Source organism: Ornithorhynchus anatinus, chromosome 2, assembly GCF_004115215.2.
Source record: "Ornithorhynchus anatinus isolate Pmale09 chromosome 2, mOrnAna1.pri.v4, whole genome shotgun sequence".
NCBI lineage: Eukaryota > Metazoa > Chordata > Mammalia > Monotremata > Ornithorhynchidae > Ornithorhynchus > Ornithorhynchus anatinus.
In genome coordinates, this window is record NC_041729.1 from 134,621,981 (window position 1) to 134,639,344 (window position 17,364).

Genomic DNA, 17,364 nt, shown 5'->3' on the forward strand with positions numbered 1-17,364 from the left:
AACCCGGGCTCTCTCCACTGAGCCATGCTGCTTCTCATAATAGACGATGAGAATCATGAAAACAGTTTACTCCAAGCAGTGTCTGAAAATGACTTCTCTATGATCATGATGAAATTAGATCTGGTTTTAATAATAATAATAATGTTGGTATTTGCTAAGCGCTTACTACGTGCAGAGCACTGTTCTAAGCGCTGGGGTAGACACAGGGGAATCGGGTTGTCCCACGTGGGGCTCCCAGTCTTCATCCCCATTTTACAGATGAGGGAACTGAGGCACCGAGAAGTTAAGTGGCTTGCCCATAGTCACCCAGCTGACAAGTGGCCGAGCCGGGATTCGAACCCATGACCTCTGACTCCAAAGCCCGTGCCCTTTCCACTGAGCCACACGCTGCTTCTCTTGAGTTCACGGTTTTCGGTCAGTGATATTCACTGAGCGCTTACTGTGTGCAGAGCACGGTACTAAGCTCTTGGGAGAGAAGTAACATGGCCTAGCGGAAAGAATAATAATAATGTTGGTATTTGTTAAGCGCTTACTATGTGCCGAGCACTGTTCTAAGCGCTGGGATAGACATAGGGGAATCAGGTTGTCCCACGTGGGGCTCACGGTCTTAATCCCCATTTTACAGATGAGGGAACTGAGGCCCAGAGAAGTGAAGTGACTTGCCCACAGTCACACAGCCGACAAGAACATGGGCCTGGGAACCCGTGGGACCCGGGTTCTAAATCCAGCTCCCCCATTTGTCTGCTGTGTGACCCCGGGCAAGTCACTTCACCTCTCGGTGCCTCAGTTCCCTCATCTGGAATGTGGAGATAAAGACTGTGAGCCTGTCACGTGGGCCACGGACCGTGTCCAATCTAATAATGAGGGTGGTATTTGCTAAGCGCTTACTGTGGGCTAGACACTGTACTCAGTGCTCTACCCCAGCGCTGAGAACAGGGCCTGGCACGTAGCAAGCGCTTAACAAACACCACAATTATAAGTACCGTTACAGGATAACGCTATAACATTCACATCCCTTTTCTCTCTCCCAAAGGGAGCCGGCTGCCGTACCACAAGTGCCGCCAAAGCCCGACCCTTCATTTTCATCTCCTACACTACCACGGCGCGATAATCGGTAAGACGCCGGACGTTTCACAATTGCAAGTTTGGGGAAAAAGGTTAGAGATGAACCGGAACCGATACAGTCACATTAACTTGCTCAATCCGGGGACATCTCCCTAGCGTATCCGCTCAGCTCGCCTGTATTTCGAGAGACACGGAAGTAAGCCAAAACACCGTAGTGGTTACGGCTCACTCGGACGTGGATTCAGTAATGAGTGGTACGTGATGACAGTCCCTTTCCTCAGGCAGTTCCCTTCAGATTATCCGAGGACTGAGTCCGCGGCTACTTGAACACAGTGGCGAAACGAGAGATTTCTAATCCGCCCGCCCGCCCCGTCGTACGTGTTGTGCCGGGCATCCACGGTAACGAGACGATGTCGCAGGCCGGGCTGGTCCTCTCGGCTGGAAGCCCATCGCGAGCAGGAAATATATCTGTTCTAGTGTATTCTCCCAAGTGCTTAGTACAGTGCTCTGCACACAGTAAGCGCTCAATAAATATGATTGAATGAATGAATGACTATTACTGGGCTAGAGGCCAGGCATTCCTGCTGCCCTCCTCTTCAGTCCTCCGGCCTCTTCCTGTGGGAAATCCTTTTAATAATAATAATGATGATGATGATGATGATGGCATTTGTTAGTGTTGGTATTTTTTTGTTAAGCGCTTACTATGTGCAGAGCACTGTTCTAAGCGCTGGGGTAGATACAGGGTCATCAGGTTGTCCCACGTGAGGCTCACAGTCTTCATCCCCATTTTACAGATGAGGGAACTGAGGCCCGGAGAAGTTAAGTGACTTTGCCCACAGTCACACAGGTGACAAGTGGCAGAGCCGGGATTCGAACCCATGCCCTCCGACTCCCAAGCCCGAGCTCTTTCCACTGAGCCATGCTGCTTCTCAAGTGCTTTGTTAAAGCACTTACTAGGTGCAAAGCACTGTTCTGTGCGCTGGGGAGGATACGAGGTGATCAGGTTGTCCCGAAGGGGCGCCCAGTCTTAGTCCCCGTTTTACAGATGAGGGAACTGAGGCCCAGAGAAGTGAAGTGACTTGCCCAAGGTCACCCAGCTGACAAGTGGCGGAGGTGGGATTAGAACCCGTGACCTCTGACTCCCAAGCCCGGGCTCTTTCCACTGAGCCTCACTGCTTCTCTGCCAGATGGGCTTGTCGTTCCCACCTCTCTCCCGCTCCTGCACCTGAAGGAGCTTTCCCAGCTGCCTGATGGGAGGCGGGCCCGCAGGTTTGGGTGGACCCGAGGGATTCCCCCTTTCTCCCTGGAACACTTCAGGGGCGATGGTGGTGGTGAGAGGGGAAGAGGAAGGAGGATAGAAGGGAGAGCTTCCCCTTCCTCCCTGGAACACTTTGGGGGTGGTGAGAGGGTAAAAGGAGGCTAGGAGGGAGGGAGGGAGGGAGGGAACGAGTGAATCACGGTCAGCTCTTTCTCACCCCAGAAAGCAGCCTCGGGGGGTTGGGGGGCAGGACCGTGAGCCCGTCACATGGGACAGGGGCCGTGTCCAATCTAATAATGATGACGTTCATCCCCTTGATTCTCTTTATTGCCGTCGTTCTCGTCCGTCCGTCTCCCCCGGTTAGACCGTGAGCCCGTCAGCGGGTAGGGATTGTCGCTATCTGTCGCCTATTTGTCCATTCCGAGCGCTTAGTACAGTGCTCTGCCCATAGTAAGCGCTCAATAAGTACTCTTGAATGAATGAATGATGAAACTTTTTAAGCGCTTGCTTTGTGCCAGACACTGTGCTAAGTGTTCTACCCCTCTAAGGACCCGGGGAGCAGCAATGGTTACCTGTGTGGATGGGGAGGTGGTGGAAATCAACAAAATTGTACCTCCCTTTGCCAACTTCATCCTTCCCAAAACACACACACACACTTCTGGAAGCGGTTGAAAACCAGATTTCTTTTATGATATTTGATAAGTGGTTCCTGTGTGCCTACCAATCAAGTAATCAGTGGTGTTTATTAAGCACTTCCCATGTGCAGAGCAATGTACCAAGTGCTTGGGAGAATACAGTACAATAGAATGAACAGGCACGTTCCCCATCCAGCATTTAGTACTGTGTCTGGCATGTAGGAACAAATACCAGAATGATTATAATCTTCTAGTCTAGAGAGAACTTAGTCCCCTTTTTTATGGCACTGGCTTAGCGCTTACTATGTGCTAGGCACTGTACTAAGGGCTCAGGTAGATACAGGTTTTGTCAGGTTGGACACAGTTCCTTTCTCACATTGGCCTCGTGGTCTAATCACCATTTTACATACCAGGTAAATGAAGCACAGAGGAAGGGAAGTGACTTGTCCAAGGTGTCGCAGCAGATAAGTGGTGGAGCTGGCATTAGAATCCAGCTCCTTCTGACTCCCAGGCCCAAACTCTATCCACTAGGCCAGGCACTGTAGTAATGATAATAACGATATTTGCGGTATTTGTTAAGCCCTTACTATCTGCCAAGGAGTATTCTGAGGTAGATGCAAGATCATCACGTTAGAAACAGTCCATGTCCCACATGGGGCTCACCATCCCATTCCCATTTTACAGGTGAAATAACTGAGGCACAGAAAAGTTAAGTGACTTGCCCAAAGCCGTACAGCAGACAGTTGGCAGAGCCGGGATTAGAACCCACATCCTCTAACCCCCAGGCCTGTGCTCTTTCTACTGAGCTAAGCTGCTTCTCTTCTCTGTGCCTCCGTGGCCTCATCCGTAAAAATGGGGATCAAGACCGTGAGTCCTGTGCGCCGGGCACTGTCCTAAGCGCCAGGGTAGTTACAAGATAATCAGGTTGAACACGGATCGTGTCCCACTTGGGGCTCACGGTCTTAATTTCCATTTTTCCAGGGAGGTAACTGAGGCACAGAGAAGTTAAGTCACTTGTCTAAGATCAGAAAGCAGACAGGTAGCAGAGTTGGGATTAGAGAAGCATCTTTACCTCATCTGTGAAAGGAGAAATTAAGATTAAAATCAATAATAATAATGGCATTTGTTAAGCGCATGCTATGTGCAAAGCACTGTTCTAAGCGCTGGAGGGACACAAGGTGATCAGGTTGTCCCACGTGGGGCTCACAGTTTTTAATCCCCATTTTACAGGTGAGGTAACTGAGGCACCGAGAAGTGAAGTGACTTGCCCGGAGTCACACAGCTGCCAAGTGGCGGGGGCAGGATTCGAACCCAAGACCTCTGACTCCCAAGCCCAGGCTCTTTCTACTGAGCCACGCTGCTTCGAATAATAATAATGTTGGTATTTGTTAAGCACTTGCTATGTGCTGAAAACTGTTCTAAGTGCAAGATTGCCCAAGATTGTCCCACGTGGGGCTCACATTTTTTAGGCCCCATTTTTACAGATGAGGTCACTGAGGCACAGGGAATAATAATAACAATAATGTTGGTATTCGTTAAGCACTTACTATGTGCTGAACAGTGTTCTAAGTGCTGGGGTAGATACAGGATCATCAGGTTGTCCCCCGGGAGGCTCACAGTCTTAATCCCCATTTTACAGATGAGGTAACTGAGGCCCTGAGAAGGTTACTGACTTGCCCAAAGTCACACAGCTGACAGGTGGTGGAGCCGGGATTAGAACCCATAACCTCTGACTCCTAAGCCCAGACTCTTTCCATTGAGCCTCGCCGCTTCTCTAAAGCCACACCCGAAAATCATTTCATGAACGTTTTTAAAAAAATGACAACCAACCTCAAAGCATGGCATCTGTTTAGGGCATTTCTGGGACATGTGTTTGCAAGATTGAAAATGTTAGACACATTTGGATGTGTGGTTGTGATTCCTTTGCATTTTGGTTTCGAATGGTGAATTACATCGACGCACGCCATGTGAAATACAATTCTATAGCTATCCTCCAATGAAATGAGGGAAGTTTGAGAATTCTGAAAGAGCAATAGCTCTTGCTTGAGTAGACCTGCAGCCAAAATGATCTTAGTTGAAAAATTAATTAAGTAGATGGATTTAGGGGATGTGACCCAGGCCTCAGTGGGCTATTTCGTGCCATTTATTCATTCATTCATTCGGTAGTATTTATTGAGCGCTTACTATGTGCAGAGCACTGCACTAAGCGCTTGGATTGTACAGATTTCTGACATTAAGCCCTTATTATGTGCCAGGCACTGTTCTAAGTGCTGGGATAGATACAAGCCAACCAGGTGGGACACAGTCTAGGTCCCACATGGGGCTCACAGTCTTAATCCCCACTGTACAGATGAGATAATAGAGTCCCAGAGAAGTGAAGTGATTTGCTCAAGGTCACGCGGCAGACAAGCGGTGGAGACTGGATCGGAACCCAGGTCCTTCTGCCTCCATGACCCATGCTCTACTAGGTCACGCCGCGTCTCACTGAATTCCCAGTCTGAAAGGCAGAGTGGCAAGAGAATGGTGGGGAAAAAGGTAGATAATTCTGATCTCGATCTGACAAGAGAAATTCACAAGGGATTCCCGTTGATATCTGAAATTTTCAAGATGTCGATTTAACTAGTTTTCGATGAACTTGTTGTATCTCAGTGAATTTGAAATTTCAAATCCTCCATCACTGCAGGTAAAAAAAGAAGTGCACATTTTTAGCTCTCCTTTATCCAGAGAGATTTTTAATGAAAAAATAAAGGAAATGTTCCTTTTATGTAATTAATAGAAGTCCTCAGGAGGATAAATTGTAGTTAAGGATTTCTTGTGAACCACCAAACATGTGTAAGTAGGTCAGTCAGACACAGGGAATTGTCTGAGGCCATAAATTGATAATAAACTTGAATTCCGAAGAATTTTTCATATGTTGTCAGTTCATTTTAATTTAATAGAATTGTTGGAGTGGGTGCATTCGAAACAATAACGTTTTTCCATTTTATTAGCACAAAGACATCTTTATTGTCAGTGCTTTAGTGGCATTTATTCAAACCAAGAAAACCAGCAACAATTACATCGCCAGCTTAATAGCTGAAGCAGATTTCTATTAGCTGAAAGCAGCATGAGTTAACCCTTTAAAAGGAAGGAGAGTGGATAAGATTAATGGCTGGTCAGTGGAAAACGATAGAGACTTGTAGAAGATATATTCATAATTATAAGAAAGGTTTAGGCGTGATCTAACAGCTTTCATGACAGTATACTGAACTTTTGTGTTGATGTAGATTACAGATCGATAATGGAAAAAATGAAAAGAATTCATTCCAACTCAATGACAGTTTTGACTATTATATTTTCCTTTGGCTATTTTTGAAGATAAAGTTGTTTTGTGAATTGATTTTAGAAAGTATTATGGTATTATTAATGAAGATTTATTTTAAAGTATCGTTTTTAACGTTTTTCAAAGGCAGATCTGCCCTCCTAAACCAGCCGTATACAGTGAAAGAAGCAGAAGCTCTGAGAGAAACATAAGGTAGGTCCTAAATGTAAATAATCAACACTAACAGAAACAATACAATTATGTTAATATTGATAATTATAATTGAAATGGTAACTATATGCCAAGCGCTAATATACGCTACTAAACAAGATAATTAGGTCAGACCAAATCTCCGTTTACACGTGGGGCTCGCAGTCTAAGATGGAAGGAGAAGTCTAAGCGGGTACTGGACCCCCATTTTACAGAGGAGGAAACTGAGGCCCAGAGAAACAAAGAGAAATGCTCAAGGTCACACAACAGGCAAGTGGAAGAGATGGATTTAGAAATGCTTGCTATCTAAGAGGAAAGGAAAGCAGCTATTGGATCCCCGTTTTACAGCTGAAGCACAGAGAAGTGAAGAGTCTCGTTCAAGGTTACACAGCAGGCAAGTGCTGGACTTGGGATTAGAACCCAGGTTCTTTGACTCCCAGGCCTGAGTTCTTTCCACCAGGTCACACTGTCACCCAAACAATCTAAAAAATTCAGCTCCCAAATCGCAGATGGTACGTAAGTGGGAAATACCAAAAATAATTTCATTTTATTCTTGTTCCTCCCCAAATTTCAAGATTCCTTTTTTGATTGCTGTGTGTCATACTGGTCAGACTCATAGCCCAGGGTGTCATTAATCACTTGGAAACTGTGTCCTCTGTCCTCCTTGTTCCAGTTCACTGTAGAGCAGGTGCTTGGGTTTCTTGCTGTCATTCATTCTTTAATAGCTTTAATGCTAAGAAACTGACTTTGACCTAATACTTTTTGGATTACGATCCTGCCTAATGATTTGAGGTCCACTATAGCCCCTAAGCAACAGTGTTGGAATGGCTCAAATGGTTTTATGTTGCATCTGAAGGAGGTGTGAGGCCATGCAATTATAGAAAAGGTCAGACGGGTTTACAGCTGTGTTAACCTTCCGGTTCGGTTTGAAGCTTTGTGCTACGTGGCCACCGCATTATGTCCGACAGTCTTCCGAAATCACGGTGAAGGTGTTATTACTGTACTGTATTATACCCTCTGGGTACTTTTTTTTATGGTATTTGTTAAGCGCCTGGCATACTGGATAGAGCGTGGGCCTGGGAGTCAGAGGGTCATGGGTTCTAATGCTGATTCTGCCATTTGTCTGCTGTGTGACCCTGGCCAAATCACTTCACTTCTCTGTGCCTCAGTTACCTCATCTGGAAAATGGGGATTGAGACTGTGAGCCCCAAGTGGGACAGGGACTGTGTCCAACCGATTTGCTTGGATTCCCCCCCAGTGCTTAGTACGGTACCTGGCACACAGTCAGTACTTAACAAATACTATTATTAATAATAACGATGTTGGTATTTGTTAAGCGCTTACTATGTGCCGAGCACTGTTCTAAGCGCTGGAGTAGATACAAGGTGATCAGGTTGTCCCACGTGAGGCTCACAGTCTTCACCCCCAATTTACAGATGAGGTCACTGAGGCCCAGAGAAGTGAAGTGACTTGCCCACAGTCACACAGCTGACAAGTGGCAGACTCGGGATTCGAACCCATGACCTCCGACTCCCAAGCCCGGGCTCTTTCCACTGAGCCAAGCTGCTCATTATCGTGTTCCAGGCACTGTACTAAGCGCTGGGGTAGATGCAAGCTAATTAGGTTGGACACAGTCCCTGTCCCGCACGGGGCTCACAATATGAATTCCCAGTTGATGTTCACCCCCCGCCATCAGCCCCACAGCATTTATGTACCTATCCAACATGCATTCATTTATATTAACGTCTGTCTCCTCCACCAGACTGTAAGTTCCTTTGGGCTGGGAATGTGTCTACCATGTCTGTTGTACTCTCCCAAGTGCTTAGAATAGTGTTCTGCCCACAGTAAATGCTCCATAAATTCCACCGATTGACGGATGGTAGTAATGCCCTGCTGATCCGATTACTTAACTACTGAATCAGCCTCCTCACTGACCTCCCTCTTTCCCGTCTCTCCCCTCACCAGTCCCTCACTCTGTTGCTCAGATCATTTCTTTTCCATCCAGCCCACCTATTCTACCTCCCAAAGTGTCACCCTCCCTGACACCTCACCTAAAAAAAAAGCTTCCCTTGATCCCCCGGCTCCCTCCGGCTATCGCCCCGTCTCCCACCTACCATTCCTCTCGAAACTCCTTGAGTGAGTTGTTCTACACCTCTCTTCTCGAGTTCCTCTCCTCCAGTTCTCCCCTTGACCTCCTCCAATCTGGCTTCCGTCCCCTTCCCTCCACAGAACTGCCCTCTCAAAGGACACTAATCTTCTCCTTCTTGCCAAATCCAATGGCCTCTACTCCTCCTCGACCTCTCAGGTGCCTTCGGCACGGTGGACCATCCCCTCCTCCCGGAAACATTATCCAAACTCGGCTTCGCTGACCCTTTCCTCTCCCGGTTCTCCTCCCAGCTCTCTGGCCTCTCGTTCTCAATCTCCTTCACAGATTCCTCCTCCGCCTCCCACCCCCTAACCGTGAGGGTCCCTCGAGGTTCAGTTCTGAGCCCCCTGCTATTCTCCATCTACCCCCACTCCCTCGGAGAACTCATTCCCTCCCATAGCTTCAAGTACCACCTCTACGTGGATGATATTCAAATCTACACCTCCAGGACAGATCTCTCTCCCCCTCTGCAGTCTCACATTTCCTCCTCCCTTCAGCCGATCTCTACTCGGATGTCCTCCCATCACCGCGAACGTTAATGCGTCTGAAACAGAACTCATCTTCCCACCCGAACCCCCGTTCTCCCCCTTGACTTCCCCGTCACTGTAGATGGCACTACCGTCCTTCCTGTCTAACGAGCCTGCAACCCGGCTCTGTCCCTTGTCAGCTGTGTGACTGTGGGCAAGTCACTTCACTTCTCTGGGCTTCAGTTCCCTCATCTGTAAAATGGGGATTAAGACCGGGAGCCCCACGTGGGACGACCTGATTCCCCTGGGTCTACCCCAGCGCTTAGTAACAGTGCTCTGCACATAGTAAGCGCTTAACAAATACCAACATTATTGTATTCAGTCCATCACTAAGTCCTGTCGGTTCCACCTTCACGACATCGCTAAAATCCACTCTTTCCTTTCCATCTAAATCCAATTACTCATCCTGTCCCACCTTGATCACTGCATCAGCCTCTTTATCGACCTCCCAGCCTCCAGTCTCTTCCCCCCTTCCAGTCCACACTTCACTCCGCTGCCCAGATCATTTTTCTACCTCACCTCACAACTCTCCTACTACAACGCAGCCCGCCCACTTCACTCCCCTATTCCTAACCTTCTCACTGTACCTGGATCTCATCTATTTTACCGCCATCCTCTCACCCACGTCCTGCCTCTGGCCTGGAACGTCCTCATAGCTGACACTGACTGTCCCCCGGCCCCTTTAAAGCCTTTCGGAAGGCCCCTCTCCTCCACGAGGCCTTCCCCGGCTAAGCCCTCCTTTCCTCTTGGCACAGTGGAAAGAGCCCGGGCTTGGGAGTCAGAGTTCATGGGTTCGAATGCCGGCTCTGCCGCTTGCCAGCTGTGTGACTTTGTGCCTCAGTTACCTCGTCTGTAAAGTGGGGGTTAAAAACTGTGAGCTCCACGTGGGACAACCTGATCTCCTCGTATCCACCAGCGCTTAGAACAGTGCTTTGCACATGGTAAGCGCTTAACAAATGCCACCATTTTTTTAAATTTTATCTCCTTTACTTGCTCCCTTTATTCATCCTCCCGCCCAGCCCCACAGCACTTATGTACGTATCTATAGTTTATTGATGTTGTCTGCCTCCCCCTCTAGACTACAAGCTCATTGTGAGCAGGGAATGTCTGCTTATTGTTGTACTCTCCCAAGTGCTTAGTACAGTGTTCTGCACACAGTAAGTGCTCAATAAATATGATGGAATAAATAGTGTTAAGCGATGTGACATCTAACAACCCTCTCTTACCCCTTACGTCCTTAACGTTCCCTCTACTAACCCATGGTGGATTCAGTCGATCGATCAGTGGTATTTACTGAGCGCTTACTATGTGCAGGGCATTCCTACTATTCTCTTGGGAGAATACAATATAACGGAATTAGCAAACATATAATAATAACGATGAAGACGTTTGTTAAGCGCTTACTATGTGCCACGCACTAAGTGCTGGGGTGGATACCACGTGATCAGGTTGTCCCACGTGGGGCTCGCAATCTTAATCCCCATTTTACAGATGAGGTAACTGAGGCACAGAGAAGAAAAGTGATGTGCCCAAAGTCATAAAGCTGATAAGTAGCAGAGCCGGGATTAGAACCCACGGCCTCTGATTCCTAAGCCCGGGTTCTTTCCACTAAGTCATGCTGCTTCTTAAATTCCCTTCCCATAAGGAGTTTGCAATCTAGAGTGGAGCGTGCAGTTAAGAGGGGATTGTTTATCCATAAATTTACCTAATCCCGGCTCCACCACTTGTCAGCTGTGTGACTTTGGGTAAGTCACTTGATTTCAGCGTGGCTCAGTGGAAGGAGCTTGGGCTTGGGAGTCAGAGGTCATGGGTTCGAATTCCTGCTCTGCCACTTGTCAGCTGTGTGACTGTAGGCAAGTCGCTTCACTTCTCTGTGCCTCAGTTCCCTCATCTGTAAAGTGGGGATTAACCGTGAGCCTGACGTGGGACAGCCCGATTACCCTGTATCTGCCCCAGCGCTTAGAACAGTGCTCTGCACGTAGTAAGCGCTTAACAAATACCAACATTATTATTACTATTATTCTCAGTGCCTCAGGCACCTCGTCTGTAAAATGGGAATTAAGACCTTGAGCCTCACGTGGGACCACCTGATATTACCCTAAATCACCCCCAGCGCTTAGAACAGCGCTCGGCACATAGTAAACGCTTAACAAATACCAACATGATTGATATTATCCAAACATTTTAGAACTACTAACATTTTCAGCAGGCAGGATTTCCTGCGGTAAATTTCACTTGCTGGTCAATTTCAGTGTATAGGAGGTACTTCCTTTTGTTCAGTACGAACCTTCGCCCTTCAGCTGACTTTCGGATCTGATGAACAGTGATTCCATAGAATTCAGTGATATTTTTATTACTTATGTGTCAGTCCCTATTTTTATTATATATAATCCTAGTTTGGGATATATCAGATAAGGGGCCCCGATCTCATGAAGCCTCTTTTGCTAAATCCAAGGACTTCTTCCTCTGCCCGCTCAAGGTTCTCATTAGCTTTCTACAGATACGTTGATGGATATCTATTTCCCGCTACTTACAGCTAATTAATTTCAACTGATTAATTTTTGTTTTAATTATTTGAAGCAACCAAGATCTTGACAGTCTCATCCAAGTGGATCCAAAGGCAAAGAGGAGTGACAATGTGTAAGACCCGAAGATCTGTCTTGTGTTTGTTTTGGCTTGTTGTCCGTCTCCCCGCTGCTAGACTGCGAGCCCATTTGGGGTGGGGATTGTCTCTGTTTGTTGCTGAATTGCACTCTCTAAGCGCTTAGCACAGTGCTCAGCGCACAGTAAGCTCGCAATAAAGGCGATCGAATGAATCGACTGAAAGAATGAATTTGGGTGAAATTGTTTCCGGACGGATTATTTGATCCCTTCAGTCAGCATCAGCGTGGCTCAGTGGAAAGGGCACGGGCTTTGGAGTCAGAGGTCATGGGTTCGAATCCCAGCTCTGCCACTTGTCAGCTGTGTGACTGTGGGCAAGTCACTTCGCTTCTCTGGGCCCCAGTTCCCTCATCTGTAAAATGGGGATGAAGACTGTGAGCCCCACGTGGGACAACTTGATTCCCTTGTGTCTACCCCAGCGCTTGCACGTAGTAAGCGCTTAACAGATACCAACATTATTATTATAGATAAATGATGGGATATGTTTAAGTGCTGTGGGGCTGAGGGAGGTGTAAGTAAAGCAGCGTGGCTCAGTGGAAAGAGCCCGGGCTTGGGAGTCAGAGGTCATGGGTTCTAATCCCGGCTCCGCCGCTTGCCAGCTGTGTGACTTTGGGCAAGTCACTTTACTTCTCTGGGCCCGTTACCTCATCTGTAAAATGGGGATTAAAACTGTGAGCCCCACGAGGGACAACCTGATCACCTTGTATCCCCCCCCCCAGCGCTTAGAACAGTGCTTCGCACGTAGTAAGTGCTCAACAAATACCAACATTATTACTTCACTTCTCTGTGCCTCAGTTCCCTCATCTGTAAAATTGGGATGAAAACTGTGAGCCCCACGTGGGACAACCTGATTCCCTTGTGTCTACCCCAGCGCTTAGAACAGTGCTCGGCACATAGTAAGCGCTTAACAAATACCAACTTAAGTAGAGGGTGCAAATTCAAGCGCAAAGGCGACGCAGAAGGGAGTGGGAGAAGAGGAAATGAGGGCTTAGTCAGGGAAGGTCTCTTTCATTCATTCATTCAGTTGTATTTATTGAGCACTTACTGTGTGCAGAGCACTGTACTAAACCCTTGGAGAGTACATTTCAGCAACTGATAGAGACAGTCCCTCCCCAACTGTGCGGGATTGTTAGGAATGATTGGCAAGGAGGTTTCTGACTCCTCGGAGCCTCTTACTCAATATGTTAACAATTCCAAATGACCATTTACCGTGGCTCACTTTCGAATGAGTTTGTAAGTTAAGATCTTGGTAATCTATTATTCCTCACGTGTATTTCTTTGTGTTTAAAGAAGTCAAGACCTCAGTGATCTCAACAAAGTGAATCCCCAGAAGGACAAAGATGGCAAAGGGTAAGATCTGAGGGAGTTTTATTTCTGAAAACATTCAACTGGATTGCCCAGTTTGGGAGGTGTAAGATGAGCGGCAGCTCTCCCAGTTGCTTACGGATGGCTCATTTCAGTGAATCGAACTGATTAATTGAATTTCAGTGAATTGAACTGAATTGACCGCTGACTGTTTCCAGTCTGGCTTCGTCGGACAGGTCAGCTAGGTGCTCCTAGCGGGAAGAGCACGGGTTGGGAGTCAGAGGTCATGGGTTCTAATCCCGCCTCTGCCGTTTGTCAGCTGCGTGACTTCGGGCAAGTCACTTCACTTCTCTGGGCCTCAGTGACCTCATCTGGAAAACGGGGATGAAGACTGCGAGCCCCGTGTGGACAACCGAATTACCTTGTATCCACCGCGGTGCTTAGAACAGTACTTGGCACACAGTAAGCAGCGTGGCTCAGTGGAAAGAGCCCGGGCTTGGGAGTCAGAGGTCATGGGTTCTAGTGCCGGCTCCGCCGCTTGCCAGCTGTGTGACTTCGGGCAAGTCACTTCACTTCTCGCTGCCTCAGTTACCTCATCTGTAAAATGGGGATTAAAACTGTGAGCCCCACACGGGACAGCCTGATCACCTTGTATCCCCTAACGCTTAGAACAGTGCTCTGAACACAGTAAGCGCTTAACAAATACCAACATTATTATTAACAAATACCAGCATTATTATTATTAGATTCACGGTAGGCCTCAGACTTTCAACACAACTGGTTCCTGAAACTGTGCAAACGGTATCCATCAGAACAAATTTCCCTGTAGAAATAACGTCGTAAATAGGAGATCGGTTTCTGAACCAAGAGTCGTCTTGTCTCATGCAATCCCAGTATTTTGATCAAAATTATCTCATCATGATTATCTGACTTGTCTTCGCACTGGGGCAGGGACAGTGGACTCTGGCCTGCAGAGTCAAGACCGCTGTCCCTTGAACCAAGCAGCGTCGTGTAATGGATAAAGCACGGGCCTGGGAGGCAGGAGGTCATGGGTTCTAATCCGGGTTGCGCTGCTTGTCTGCTGTGTGACCTTGGGCAAGTCACTTCATTTCCTCTGTGCCTCAGTACCCCGTCTGTCAAAAGGGGATGGAGACCGTGAGCCCCATGTGGGACAGGGACTGTGTCCAATCCGATTTGCCTATACCTACCCCAGCTCTTAGTAAAATGCCTAGAGCATAGTAAGTGCTTAGTAAATACCATTATTATTATTATTATTATTATTTTAATACCCTCTAATCCTCCTTGCCCATCCCCAGGTCCACCCTTTAGTTGGCCATCTTAGCCTCTGAGACTAGTCTTGGTGATCCTGGACATTCCTAAGGTGTGTCTGCATATTTGGGGGTGTCCCCTGGTTGGGAATCTGTACAGTTTTGTTGCTGTTGTTCTTTTTTGTTTTAAATAGTATCTCTTATTCACTTATTTGGTGTCAAGCACTGTTCTAAGCGCTGAGGTAGGTACAGATCAATCAGGTTAGACACAGTCCTTGTCCCAGTTGGGGCGCGCCGTCTAAGGAGGAGGGAGAACAGATGTTAAATCCCATTTTACAGTTGAGGAAACTGAGGCCCAGAGAAGTGAAGTGACTTGCCCAGGGTCACACAGCCTAGTGGCAATCGGAATTAGAACTCAGGTCCTCTGATTCCTAGGTCTGTCCTCTTTCCAGTAGGCCACGCTGCCTCCCAGAATGGTCACGGTCGGGTCTGCTGGTAAGAGAAGCAGCGTGGCTCAGTGGAAAGAGCACGGGCTTTGGGGTCAGAGGTCATGGGTTCGAATGCCGGCTCGGCCACTTGTCAGCTGTGTGACTTTGGGCGAGTCGCTTCACTTCTCGGTGCCTCCGTTACCTCATCTGTAAAATGGGGATGAAGACCGCGGGCCCCACGTGGGACAACCTGATTCCCCCGTGTCTCCCCCAGCGCTTAGAACGGTGCTCGGCACATAGTAAGCGCTTAACAAATACCAACGTTATTATGATTATTATTACATCTTTCTCGGGCCGATTATCTGGGGAACGTTTCCCTTTCCCTTCAGTACGGCCAATTTCAGTGATTTCCTTGGTGGTGATGGGATGATCTATTCTTGGTCGTAGCCCTTATGGTCCCTTGTAACGGCCCCGATCCCATCGTCCTTTTACGTTCTAATAATAATAATTATGGTACTTGTTAAGCATTTACTACGTGCATAGCACTGTTCTAAGCCGTGGGGTAGATACAAGTTAATCAGGTTGGACACAGTCCCAGTCCCATCTGGAGCTCACGGTCTTAATCTCCATTTTTCAGACGAGGTAACTGAATCCCAGAGAAGCGAAGCGACTCGTCCGAGGTCACCCGGCAGGCCTAGTGGATAGAGCTCGGGTCTGGTATTCAGAAGGGCTTGGGTTCTAATCCCGACTCTGCCACTTGTCTGCTCTGTGACCTCGGGCGAGTCACTTCACTTCTCTGGGCCTCAGTGACCTCACTTGTAAAATGGGGATTAAGCCTGTGAGCCCCATGTGGGATAGGGACCGTGTCCAACCTGATCAGCTCGTATCTACCCCATCGCTTAGAACAATGCGTGGCTCGGTGGAAAGAGCCCGGGTTTGGGAGTCAGAGGTCATGGGTTCGGATCCCGGCTCTGCCGCTTGTCAGCCGTGTGGCCGTGGGCAAGTCACTTCACTTCTCTGTGCCTCAGTTCCCTCATCTGTAAAATGGGGAGTAACCGTGAGCCTCACGTGGGACAACCCGATTACCCTGTATCTGCCCCAGCGCTTAGAACAGTGCTCTGCACATAGGAAGCGCTTGACAAATGCCATCATTATCATTATCATTAGTAGCGAACGATGTAAATTTTGAGACATCAGAAGTGACATTTATCGTACCTCGGCCGATTATAAGTCCGTTGCCCATGTACCAATCTAACGGACCGTGATTGCTTGTACTATCACCGACGTGACCTTTTTTTATGTTTACAGAGATAAGGGAATTGACAGGCTCATTAAAGTGAATGCCAGCCCAGACAAAAGTGAGAAAGGGTAAGAGCTGTTGAAGTGGTTTGGAATCCTTTCCCCGATCGACCGTTAATTAACAAGGGGGGCTTGCTCTTCATCATTATCCTCGTTACGTCCGCTAGCATCTTCATCCAAAATGCTTATTTTTAACCCCCTGACACGTGTCCCCGTGTTGGCTACCGCACCAAACGGGGAGACTGGCAAAGTCGATGGCGATACCGACACGGAAGTCATAGAGTCACAGCCGGCGATTGTAAACCATTTTCACTATTCCCAAACCAAGGAATATAAGAGAGGGTAGACCGGGTCACGGTGCTGCATTTACAGACCGGGAATAATCTCTTCCAAGAGATGGCTAGCGATTTGGCACAACCAAGGAGCTGCTTCGGCTGCACCTCCCAGAAGCCGGTGGAACATTCTAGAAGGGTTTTGCCTCTCCTGCCCTAAGTAGAGAGTTCCACCCGTCTCTGGGTAGAGCTTAGTTTATCGTGTGAAATAAACCCAGAGAGAAGCTTAGTTTTCCCAGCCTCTGATAGCTAAGCAGCATCTAAGAGAAGCAGCATGGCTTAGTGGAAGGAGTATGGGCTTGGGAGTCAGAGGTCATGGGTTCTAATCCTGGCTCCACCATTTATCGGCTGTGTGACTTTAGGCAAGTCACTTGACTTCTCTGTGCCTCAGTTACCTCATCTGTAAAATGGGGATGAAGACTGGGAGCTCCATGTGGGGCGACCCGATTACCTTGTATCTACCCCAGCGCTTAGAACCGTGCTTGGCATGTGGTAAGCACCTAACAAATACCATATTATTATTATTATTATTATTATTATTATAGCTGCTCTCCTTTCAGGCTGCACTATGATCTGTTTCAGCTTGGAACTCTGCTAGTTGTTTTCCATGTGATGAGGTATTTCTTTTTGTTGAAGGAGTACCTACCCATGGTGAAGTGATAATCATGATAATGATGGTATTTGTTAAGTGCTTAATATATGTAAAGCACTGTTCTAAGGGCTGGGGTTCATTCATTCAATCGTATTTATTGAACACTTACTGTGTGCAGAGCACTTTACTAAGCACTTTTCATTCATTCGATAGTATTTATTGAGCGCTTACTATGTGCAGAGCACTGTACTAAGCGTTTGGAATGAACAAGTCGGCAACAGATAGAGACGGTCCCCGCCGTTCGACGGGCTCACGGTCTGATCGGGGGAGACGGACG

The 17,364-nt window shown here is 47.7% G+C and overlaps 1 protein-coding gene across 9 annotated transcripts in view; it reads left to right on the plus strand.

Annotated features, from left to right (window-relative positions):
* The window catches only part of SCEL (sciellin), a 155,802-nt gene that overhangs the window by 61,263 nt on the left and 77,175 nt on the right, over positions 1-17,364 (plus strand). For 6 of the 9 annotated variants that reach the window (XM_029048213.2, XM_029048235.2, XM_029048257.2 and 3 more), the window contains exons 10-14: positions 1,034-1,114; positions 6,407-6,472; positions 11,723-11,782; positions 13,094-13,153; positions 16,113-16,172. In XM_029048213.2, coding sequence (XP_028904046.1) covers positions 1,034-1,114; positions 6,407-6,472; positions 11,723-11,782; positions 13,094-13,153; positions 16,113-16,172 — 327 coding nt within the window. The remainder of the gene's footprint in view (positions 1-1,033; positions 1,115-6,406; positions 6,473-11,722; positions 11,783-13,093; positions 13,154-16,112; positions 16,173-17,364) is intronic. The other 3 variants (XM_029048227.2, XM_029048251.2, XM_039911205.1) reach the window with 3 other exon arrangements.